Raw genomic sequence first — 12,217 nt, forward strand, 5'->3', positions numbered from 1 at the left:
CTATCACATTCGTGTGAAAGTAACATATACTATAAAAATCCTTTCCTGTACACTGTCTATCTAAATTAAATACACACTCCGGGGTGCAATAGTTTGAAATGTACCAATTTATTAGGTGTACAGATGGATCATAAAAGTCTATCCAAGGCTTAAATTCAGGCTCTGGACTATATAAGAGATGAGACATAGCCATTAGTGAAGCAATTTTTGACCCTGTTCTGGAAACTGACCTATTAGACCCCTTTGGGTGGTCTGAATATTTCTGTTTTCGACATTTCCAGGTGTATTTCTTTGTGATCTGGACAATCTCCAAGTGTGTTCACTTAATACAAGAACAGAACTCTATGTGAGATTTGGATTGTGTTCATATATTTTGCAACCCAAGACAATGAGGACTCCAGTTGGACTGAATACTCAACCATATTTTTTCATTAATTATGAAACAGTTAAGCATTTCAAAAAATTTAGTTTGATTTAATTAGAAGCGTTTGGAGTACGGTTTAACTAAACCACTAGACAAAGTAAATGTTTGTCTGATTGATCCAGTCTTTCTAGGTGGTGTAAGAAGCTCCACTTCCTCCCATGATTTAGGGAGCAGAAAGAGCGCTTCACCCAAGTCTGGTGGTAATGATTTTCTATGGCAGAGGTCTGCGATTTGGATGTGTTGATACACTATGTTAGAGAACATGCCTTACCTGAAAGCGTACTGTTGGCACACTGGCGGGTTGTCGTTGAGATCCCCAACTATGAACGTTAGGAGAATGTTGTTGCTATGTAGTGCAGAGGGGCTCTCCCGCACTCCAATCTCCAGGTTTATGTTAGGATGGAGCCTGAACGGATCCGCTTCACGGTCTATAGACATGGCAATCTGAATTACACCTGAGACTAAAAAGAAAGATATAAAAAGAGATATCATTTTTTTAATAATATCTCGTTACCTTTTAGACATGTGGATCTGCCCAAACGCTTCATTCTAAAAGCAACATAAAACTCAAATGTATAGATTGCATGTTTAGATGCTCAAGGAACAGCATTGCAAAACATGTACAAACATATCAAGAGAGCTTCCTACAAATATACGAGGCGTGTCAAAAGGCACCAGCTAATTTTTCAATTAAAATTGATTACCAATGCTTACCCAAAATACGTAATACCGATCAATGAAGCGTAAACAGTGTAATTTATAGATAGCAAACCACCATTAAGGATTACATAGAGCACCATGGATTCAAAAAACACACCAAAGCAGTAAATCTATTTTTAATTTGTAATCTTTCGTATTAAGAATCATAATAAATTTGGGAATTATTTCTCTCATTTTTCAAAGAGACCTCTGTCAAGTGATTACATTTCTAGAGTCCACAAAAGTTCCAAGTGGTTTTATTTTGAGTAGATGTTTATTTATTTATAAAGTTTTATATAGCGCTATGTAAGAAAGTTCTTTCCCCGAGATGTTAATATATGATGTCGAACTGTATTGTAACTGTGACATCACAACATACATGAGGGTTTCCCCATGGTTGCCCTCTGGGAGCACAGCTTATAGGGCAAAGATACAGCCACTGCATTTTCCATTGGTCTGGATGCTAGGGTGTTATTGAAGATGACCCATATGTTTCTCACCAAGTACACTGATAAGGATTGTTATCTATTTGTGGAGGCCAGGAAAAAAACAGAGTAAATCGATTAATGCAGCTATTGTGCAAGAACATTTCAAGAAACTTTACAGAAGTGTCATAATCAAAGCGCCGACATGGTAAACCACAATCACAAATTAGTCAGGCTAGTAGAAATATGTCCAGCTTAAATGAGAGAGGAGATGGGGGACAACCTTGGGATATAAAACAAGCATTGGCAAGCCAATTGGCCTCGCTTTTGGACCTATTGGTTTAGCCAATGGTCTTTAGCCACATTGCTCAGTATGCCGATGCCTGTGTAGCATGTTTGAAGAACTAAAAAAAAAAAACTTTTGACATAGCTGGCAGCATCATTTTGTAGGCACGCGCACCACGGCTGCTTTTGCTTTACTTTTTAGCTACCAATCTGAATTGGAATGGTAGCTAAAGAGAATAAAATATGCTAATGCGTTTTTTTTAAAGTGGGGTGAACAACATTGGGGTGAACGCAACAGTAGGTAGAATTAGCACGGGGAACAAATGGGGGCCCAATCAACATAAGGGATGGGGGTCGAAGTTACACCGGGTCGCGGGCAGAAGCAAATCAGGGTGTGGGTGGGGGGAGCAACACAAAAGGCATGGGTATTGGGGTAGCAAACAGGCAAAAGGTAACAAAGTGGATCTGGTGGCGAGAAGCACATGGGTGAGAGAGAGGAACTATCAGGGCGGACGTGGTGGAGGAGAGAAGTAGACGAGGAAGACCAGGGGTGTAGTTTGCTCAGTAAGATTGGAGGGGTGAGAGCCTCAGATTTCCCGACCACGCTGGCATATAATGTTAAAATACAAGGTGCCGAAATTGGGGAACAGGATTTGAGTGTTTCTAAGTATATAGAAACAAAATCAGAGAACTGAGGGATAGCACATTGGAAGCTTTATCATAATTCCAGGGTGGCAGATAAGTTCCACATGCCTTGGCACACGTGGATTCAATCTGGGTGCGAGGCTCTGATCAAAATCTGGTAATTGACCTGACTTTGGATTTCGAGACAAAATAGAATTATAGATGGGTGACTATGAGTTACGCGGGTGTTTTGCACTGAGGGGTTCTGAGTGACATCAAATCGACAACGAGAACGAAGCTTGAGTTGTCTATCATGCCTCTTAGAACCCCGATGTGAAAAACATACCAGTAACTCACAGTTACCCTTTTATAATGTTATGTTGTGTATGACCCACAAAATCATCTGCCCCTGCATATAACTGCTAGGCTGAGGCAAAGGAGTAATGGGGAGCCCTATACAATATTGCAAAATCCTCCCTGTCCCAAATGTGAAAAATATATAAACAACCCCCACCACCTTCCTGCCTTCCTTTCTCCTCCTGCAGCTGTGCTTTCAGCCGTAAGTCAAAACAGACAAGCAGTGCTGCACTGACAGGCTCTCAGAGTGCCTGCCCGCCTCGGTGGGTGGGCATTTATGAGGCAGTAACAGTGGGTTACGTGTCTTTTATCCAGTGGTTAATTTGTAAAATAAAAAGTGCCGGGGCTCTCCTCAGGAGGCAGCTCTGGCAGGAGAAATGTGCTGGGGCAAACTGCCTCCTGATGAGAACCCTGGCCTAATGGCTACAGCTGCTGATTTCGGAGCTGGGGAACAGGGTTCGAGTCTGTGGAAAATCACCTGCCTTCCAAAAGAGTGTGTCCTTAACTGATGCTATAAGCACCGGTGCTGAGGATTAGGTGCCGGTGCTGAGCACCTGAAAGCACCTGCTCAAATTAAGCACTGCTTTTATCAACCATTGGTACGTCACAACTGAGATTGACCAGATTTAGAATCGGGTGTAAACTATAGAGGCTTCCTAGGAAAGCCATGCATAACAGCACAATCAATGGCCGATCTAGTACAGCCTCTGCCAGGGCGGGCCGTTAGAACCCAGGGTGTATTGTCAGCTTTCACTCTGCTCCTGGGAAGCTTCGCTGAGCAAACACTCATGAAATATTGCACTGATGTGGGTTTTTGGGGATTTTTAAGTTTTACCATCTTATGTTACCCCAATTTAGGGCTGTGAAATCCACCTCTGGTGTCACAGTGGACTGCATTCTTTAAAATCACAACCAGAAAAAGTTTACCAGATGACTCTTCTCCACAAGGACACCGTTTTTTAGTCCCATGTTTTCGTCTAAAGATGTAATGCATTCTAAGAGTTGTAACATTGGTTTGTTTCAAATAGACCAACATGGTTATTTGTAAAAGCAAAGCAAGTGACAGGAACATGGTGTCCTTGATGACATGGGGCCATCTGGCAATTAAAAACAAGCATTTGCAATGCAATAGGTCTCGCATTTCTGAGAGTTTGAGCTATTGGCATTATAAATGACAATGCCTTTTATTTATGTGCTGTTTTTAATACAGATAAATAAAAGGCATTGTCATTTACAATGCCAATAGCTTAAACTCTCACAAATGCGAGACCTATTGCATTGGAAATGTGTGCGATAAAATTTTTAAAAAGCATTAGGAGAGTGTGTGTCCTGCCTGCAAAAGCAGGCAGGACAATGCTATTTGAGAAAATAGTGCTCGGAGACTGTAATTAAAGCCTACCAAGCAACAAGACACATAGCAGGGGGTGTCGCTATTGGAGGTTACAAAATGAGACAAGGCGGTACTAAGGAGGGACTACTAAGCCTTTTGACCAATGAACAGCCACAGTTTACAGTTGACAATGACACAAGCCAATGAAAAATGTGGGTGGATCTTTAAGTCCCTACCTCAAAGGCAGCATGTCTGGCATTGCATCGTATGCGCTACCCAGGATCGACCTAAAAACAGAAACACCACAGAAACCTCACTGTACGTGTATATAAATTCTGAAGAAACTGTGCTATGTCCCAGAAAGGCCAGCACCTGTGCAAGGTTAATAGGCAGAGCTACCAAGGAACCCCCCACCTTTAGCGAGCCCTGACATTTTAGCCAACATCACTTTGCATTGTGGGACATGAAGTTTTTAATTTCCCAATGTAAGCAGGAGATTACAATTTCTAGCTGGCACTGTGCTGCTGTAAAAAGTCAGGACTGAAAGGAGTGTCATAAATTCTACAAGATATTTAGCAGCCTAGCAGCAGGGTTGGGAAATATGTAGTCGCGCCTGGAAGCTTTTATGGGTGACCTGCTCAAGTATGAAACAGGAAATCTCTGGAGCTCTCTTGGGACAATGTAAGCAGGGTGGGACTGGGGAGAGTAAATCAAATGCTAGACTCTGACATGGCTGCAGTGAAATAAGGAAAGTTCTGTCAGACTAGTATGACTATAATGCACTGGGGCAGAGTCATGTCTGCCTGTATCGAGGATTTATGGGATTGGGAGAATAGTTCACAGGAAGGGTCTCTTAAAGGTCAGTAGGGCTAGGGTAGTTGGCCAGTCATATATTATACCTTTAGGGAACCTAGAGATGGCTTGCCAGTCCAGGGCCCAGTCAGTCATTCTTGGCTCTTTTATGGTGGTAGTGAAATTGAAGGAATTCTCACAACCCCAAAGGCCTCTAAAGGTTAGCAGGACAGTGCACAGTCGGTCACATGTCTGAAAACGACCTTCCGCATGACTGACTCTCCCTTAAGCTTACAGGCTTTCTAGCAGTACTGGCCAGTCAGAGGGGCATATTTAGAAAGAAATGACGCAGCGCTGCACTGCACGCAAAATGCAGGGATGCACCGTATTCACAAGAATACGGCACACCCCTGTGCTGAAAAGCTGCCTAGCGCCAATGCAGATATCCTTGCGCCATGGTGCCAGGGTGCCTGCGTTACAGGGATGATTGTTTATGTGTAGGAAGTGGTGCCTTCCTGCACATAAACAAATCATTAAAGGAGATGTGCTCCTTCTATGTGTGCTGCAGAATGCAGCACGCTTATAAAGAGCAAAAAACGAGGCGAAATAAAAGTATTTCTCAGTACTGCGCCACTTTAACGCCTGCTTTTCAATGGCGTTAGTTTTTGTCGCTGCCTCAGATTTACAGATTCTTGTCAAAGGCAATGGGTGTTGTAGTGGAACGCCCACAGCAACACCCATAGCACAATATTTACAATGTGGCGTTAAGCCATACAAAGTGGCTTAGCACCACATTATAAATATGGAGGAGGGCATTGCCCCACCAGAGCATCGTAAAACAAGTGACGCTCTGACGGCACAATGCCCCTGTTAAATATGCCCCAGAAGTTCTTCAGATTTTTCAGAAATTGTTTACATCATTGACTTCTTCGTTCTGATATTATGGCATTTCGAAGATTTCACGAAATAGTTTGAGGAGATTTATCAAAAGAGATATGATAATGTATCTTCAGGTTGTAGATATTCAGACAGCCTTGGAATTTTCACTGACTTCTGCAACTTGCAATGTTGCTTTCCTTCAGGAGTATACGAAAGAACAAGAATATTTTAACCTCTCACACCTGCCAAGCAGACAACCAGAGGTTGGTTTGTTTGCGTACCAGGGGCTGTATTACACAAACAGTGCATTTTCCTTGATTGCGCCTGACGCACCTTTTAAATGGTGCGCCCCACACAATTAGGGAAAGGGTGCCATATTATGATGAATGCGCTGCCCCCAGGGCAGCCGCAAACCCGCGCAGTTCTGGGGGCAGGCCATCTATGTGAAAAATGGAGAGGCTACTTTAAAGCCACTCCGTGTTTCACAGTTCAGGTGGCAACCCGCTTGCACTTTGAAGGGGGATTAGAGATCTCCTTGCAGGCAGGTGCAGTGACTGACTGCACCCGTCTGCAAGGGGGGTCCGGAGGTCCATAGGACCCGTTCACACCCACCAGAGGGCTGTCATCAGTGGGCGCACTGAGATTGCTCTACCTTTTAGGTGGTCAGTGAGCCTCCTAACAACTTCTATGCCTCTGTGCCCATGTCTGTAATACAGTGCAGAGGCAAAGGTATTGTCTCATTTGCATGGGGGCCATGCCCCCATGCAAATGAAGGAACACCCTCTGGTAATATAGTACTGGCGCTTTATATGCGCCAACAGTATTACAGAAGGAGACCCACAAGCATCTGCGGCCCCTTCTGTTTATTTTTGTATTTATATTTTTATATAGAGCAAACTCGACCCAAAACGTATCAGAGCACTTTACATGAGCACCAGTTGTATTACAGATGGACACATTCATTTTGTTAGGCATGGGGAGATTAAGTGATTTGCACAGAATCACAAGCGTCCCTACTGAGACTCAAACCCAGGTCCCCAGCTTTGAGGTCTACCTCTCTAGCCATTAGGCCACATCCTTATGTAATACCAAAGTGCCCAGGGGGTGCCAAAACAGGGTTAAACGCCTGTTGCCCCCCCGGGGCACTCCAGTAATACGGCCCCAGAAAGGAAGAAAAATCTTGTGAACAATGGCGTATGTCAGGTAAATACATTTATCACGTATTCTCAGCTCCTTATTTAAAATGTGAAAAACAATTTCTGAGCAGATGGTATTGTTTGTATTTTAATGAAAACTTTACCCGTGACAAATTATAGGATCAAAATGTTCTGCCGCTTTCTTTAAAATAGAGAATACATCATCTTTGTCTTTTCATCTTCTGCTTTGATCTTTTTTTACTTGACGTGGTTTACAAAACCTACAACTGCATCCCCTTTAGAGGTGGAAAGGAGAGACACATGGTGAAGCCAGTAGCAGCTGCTACTGAACGGGCGTGGGGAGCTGGGGGAGGGAGCAGAGGGAGGGAATTAAAAATACATTTTTAAAAACCCACTTACTTGGATGCGGCCAGCCTCCGGTTTTCCTTCGTCCTCTCGTCCTCTTCCTGGCTTCTGTGGAAGCAGGAAGCACCCAGGCTCCCCTGAGCCAATCACAACACTGCAATGCAGCATTGCGATTGGTCTGTGCGCCGTGGTTCGGTGCTCAGACTGGGAATGGGACCCTGGGCATGTTCTCCACCCAGCCTGTAATGTAGCTTGGGTGGAGAACATGCAAAGTGAGCATGACATTTTGGCCGGCCCAAGACGGGCAGCCAAAATGTCATGCACGCTAAGAAGTGTCTACCACTCCTACCCCAGCCTCTAAACAGTCCACCCCGCCCCCAAACAATGAAGCCAGTACATTTAAATACAATGATAACGTTAAGTTATTATCATTTTATTTTTCTGTTTTTAATTGCTCACTCAGTGAGCAGTGGTGTGAGGCTCCTCTGCTTTAGTGGAGGAGCCAACACTGGATGAAACAAAAGTCCCTCAACCCAGGCATGAGAAGCGGAAGGACAATAATAAAGCAATGAATCTTTACCTGCTCCATGCTCCAGGGAAGAACAGAAAGTGAAACCAGTACACGCAGACCAATGAGATGTAAGGTAATGAGACCGACAACGAAGCCGATGAACGGTAAGCAATACCCTTTTAGGTACCAAAATATCTTGCATGTGTCACAACAGGTGCTGTCTCACAAAAGATGTAAAAAGCACAGGCGATGGGACAAAGTTGGCTAATTTTACTTGCTGGCACTTTTCAGCGGAAAAGTATCAAACTCGGTCTAGCACCCTACCTGAATTCATATCCTAGGCCCCTGGTGATGCTGTACAATTTTGTGATCCACATGGTCAAATGTGACTGAACGTTCCAGCAATTCTAGCACGGCTGGCCTGCTTCTGCCCCCCGTTTACATCAATTGGCTTCAGAAAATCATTATCAGATTCTCAAAACCCCAGTGAGGGTAGAACCGGACTGGAAACCATAGAGCAGATTATATGTGACAGCACAGGTTTGTAATTGAGCAGTAGCTCTGCCTCTGAAATGTACCCTCTTAGGGTGAGCTGGAAATTGACTGCACATGTTCTGGAACAGAGCTGTCAAAATCAGTCTCCTATAATAGTGTCAGCATGAACACAGGGGTCATATTTAAGTACTTTCATTTGATGTTTCAGGAGGAAAGCTTTTTTGGGGGCAGTGCTATTTAGAGAAAATTATATCTCTATAAAATATATGAATTGACCTTGCATTAAAAATGTATCCCCTTGCATACTGGTTTCGGTTCAACGCATTAAAAAAACACAGATACAGGTGAAAAAATGTCATGGCATAAACCATATGTACAGGTGACCAGAATTTATACTACTATTTATTACTTTTGTTGAGGGAGGGAGGGACTCATGACTCACTGAAGGCATAACCTCTTGTGAGTCATGGCCCCTACCTATACTCAACAATAGTAATAAATAGCATATTACTCTGCACATCTGCATATATGCTTTATATACTATAACAGTCGCAACCATTTCTTCGCTCTACAATCTTGTTTCCATTTCTTCTCTTTGTTCTCTGGTAATCTTGGGCCGGCTAGCATCATTCAGTAATTGACCCATCTCTTCACAAGCAAAGCAGGGGACTGTGACTACAATTCCTTTAAATAAGATCCGATGATTTAGTTGATCTCCTTCTGAGTGAGATCCACAGAGCCATCGAGACATGAGCTTAGCTCTGAGGCCTCTCAAGGCACCAATGATGCATACAGAAGGGACGGTATAAATACATAAGCGCAGTTTGTTCCTATCCAGAAATTGTGTGATTTTTCTTTTTTCCCTCAGCAAGTCTACTCTACTTCAATTGAAAAGGGAGTTAACTTTCTAACTTCTGAATTTTCTAAGATTGTCAATCAGCAGATTCCTAGCTCCAAATGTGTTACTTGTGCAGGGTCCCTTTACAACGACTTTCATTGCTTCCCACTCTAGTCAACGACAGTAGCCTGTGCCCTCATGCTGTGAGAAACAGTGGCTACGACCCTCTTTTAAAGGGTCATACTCTAAGCCTCCAGGTTGCAATTCTCAGTCTCAGTATCAGCCCCAGTCATCCTTTTTTTTCATTTGCATACCGTACCAAGACCGAGTGGTAGTAGAGCACCCTTCTCTGAAGCACCACATTTTAAAAGTGTAGCTAAACTTCAGTGTATTTACTGTATCTCTGGTAGCCAGGCTGCTGGCTTAGAACACATGACCATGTATCCCTCTAACGGCAAAGGCAGCTTAGGTTGCTGGCCAACCAGCCGGCACATATTAAGGCGTGCCAAACGCATACTGTACATAACAACCTGGAAAAGACTTGCTTTATGGAACAATAAATAAAGATTTCACTGGTTGGCTACTCCAAGACACGCTCATTTGGGCAGGGCAAAATCTATCAGACACCCTGGGCCCAAGTTATTTAATGGCCTGACCATTCATCTAATCATAGTTCAAACAAAATGGCACAAAAATGACCAAAATCCAATAAGGGGAACCAGGCATATGATACTTCAAAGTGTTAAGGAAGAGTTGCACCAAGAAGCATAAAATGCTAAAGTTAGTCAATGGTCATGGTAGCCTAGGGCCTAGGCACAATTTCACATTGACTACGATGGGGCGTGGGTGAGATACACCAACCAGGTTCATCCTGGTCAACGATTTTACCTTGTGACTTTAGTCCTTGAAGTTCCAATCCACCACAGAAGTACACTTCTAAAGCCACCCTGGATCTCAGGATAGGCACTTAGAGACTCAGAGGGTGTCAGGCAGAAGCTAAACAGCAGTGTGCAGTCCAGGTCCATTTGCCACTGGTCAGCTGGGCAGTTGCAGGAAAATACCCCTTGTAGCTTGTTGTGTCCATGCAGCTTTCAGGTTTATGACACTTGAAGTCTGTTTTTGTTTGACCAGGGTTCTCAGGTTGCAGACAGCAGGTTCAGTCCTCTTTGGATCTCCCTCAGGTCCAGGAGAGTTCTCAAGTGTGTGCCTGGAGATGGCACACATCTATACCTGGTAGAAGCTAGTGAGTGGAAATGGCTACAGGGCATGCCAAAATCAATGGGGTAAAGGTTCCCAAGGTCACTTTGGACATTTCAAGATGGCAGTAGTCTTTGGCCACACTAAATTTGGGGTCTGAATGCTTGAGGTGTGCCTGGGTAGTGTGCTATGATAATCCTAGTGGCCGTCTACATGTAACACCAAAATCCAGTTTGAACCAGCCACAGTACCCCAATAAACTCAGAGACAGAAGTCTTGTTCAACAAAGCAGGGTGTTGCTGCAACCAGATAGGGGATACACAAGAATTATTTTGGCATCCTGATTTCACCCACTGGAGTGCGCCCCAAGTGTTATAGCTAAAAGCCCAGCAGACCTATCAAAACGGATTTGGCACTCCAGCAGGATTTGACACTGTAATGTCAAAAAGAGGCCCACTGTGATTGGAGCCTACCGGCTGAAGGGACATGGAAAGGACCCTGCCCATTTGTCAGCTAACATTTGCCTGTGACAGGGGAATGCCCTTTGTAGTTAATCAAGTTCCTAGACACACCCCAAGAATAACTTATAGCAAAAACACAAATGCAGTAAAGGAGAGAGAAAAGGTTCTGGCTTTACCCAAAAGCACAATGGTAATCTAGGCAAAGGGATAATTTTCCACAGGCAGACAAATAAGGCTGAATGAGTTTTAGGAGTGAAATGTATATGCTACAGTAAACAAAGGAAGGTCAAAGTAGAAGAGGTGGAAGCAAAGTGATGAAAAATAAAAATGACCAAAGGGAAATGGCAACTTGGGGAAGAGTGAATTGCAAATATTCAAAAGGGATAAGCAGCAGATAAATGTTGGAGGATAGAAAGTGTTAGGGAAACTGTAAGAAGGTAATGGAGAAGACTCGACATGTTGCAGTGTCACTGCAAGGAGTGTTGAATGGCTCGACCACAAGAGGGCGGCAGATTGCAGGAAATAGCCTCCAAAGATCCCTTTTTAGGTCTCGGCTAGCGATGGCTGCGCTTGCGCAGTCTCGCTCGCGAGAGATAATGACTTGGGAGAAGAGGGGCTTGAACCCGCCCCTCTTCTCCCCTGTTCTCCATTGGCTGGCCTAGTAAATGCTGGCCAGCCATTGGAGAAGAGGTCCCGTCACTCCAATCCTGCCCCGTCCTTTTCGGATCGGGGGGGCGTGTTTTTTGCGAAAAGTCTCAGGGAGGAGACAACAGCAAAACACGCCCCCGAATCCGAAAAGGACGCTCCCTTTCTCCGAGGCATTTCTGCTGTGCCTCGGAGAAAGGCGGTGGTGTGCTTCGGTGTGCTTTTTTGTTTACTTTTCTGTGACTCAGTGAGGGGCTGGGGTGACATGTATATTCTGCTGTTGAAAACTAGGTCATGCTTGCGTAGTGCTAACATTCTCCTGTGGGCGCGTTCAACCCACTACGAGTTTGATCTTGGGCAGAAGAAAGTATCCAAAGGCCACTCAAACACGATCAGTTTAATCTTGGGCTTCTCAGCGCGTCCATGGCGATCTGACTCTCGTCGCCTGCCGGACGCGTGGTGTGTGTGATCCTCCTCTACGGACAGGGGCAGCTTACGATCCCAGAAATGAGGGTCACCAAATGTACTTAAGCCACGCCCCTTCTCGCCTCGCGCAGGCGCAGACGCGTGGCTGGCCGAGGCTGACAGCGGAAGTCACATGCCGGTGCCAGTGATCCCGTGATCGGCTGGATAGAAGCAGCGGACGCCGCCGGGGCCCAGGGCAAGGCAGCTTGGAACCCGGACCCCTCACGCTGGCACTTGGCATCACTCCAGCGCCCAGCTCCGGCACTGCCTGGGCCGCCTGCAGCGGAC

The 12,217-nt window shown here is 44.7% G+C and overlaps 1 protein-coding gene across 1 annotated transcript in view; it reads right to left on the minus strand.

Annotated features, from left to right (window-relative positions):
* Nucleotides 1-12,217, minus strand: part of CDHR3 (cadherin related family member 3) — a 280,029-nt gene that overhangs the window by 184,237 nt on the left and 83,575 nt on the right. The window contains exon 8 of the mRNA XM_085654140.1: nucleotides 696-885. Within this exon, the coding sequence (XP_085510266.1) occupies nucleotides 696-885 (190 nt within the window). The remainder of the gene's footprint in view (nucleotides 1-695; nucleotides 886-12,217) is intronic.

This window comes from Triturus cristatus, chromosome 4_1 (genome assembly GCF_964204655.1).
Source record: "Triturus cristatus chromosome 4_1, aTriCri1.1, whole genome shotgun sequence".
Classification (NCBI taxonomy): domain Eukaryota; kingdom Metazoa; phylum Chordata; class Amphibia; order Caudata; family Salamandridae; genus Triturus; species Triturus cristatus.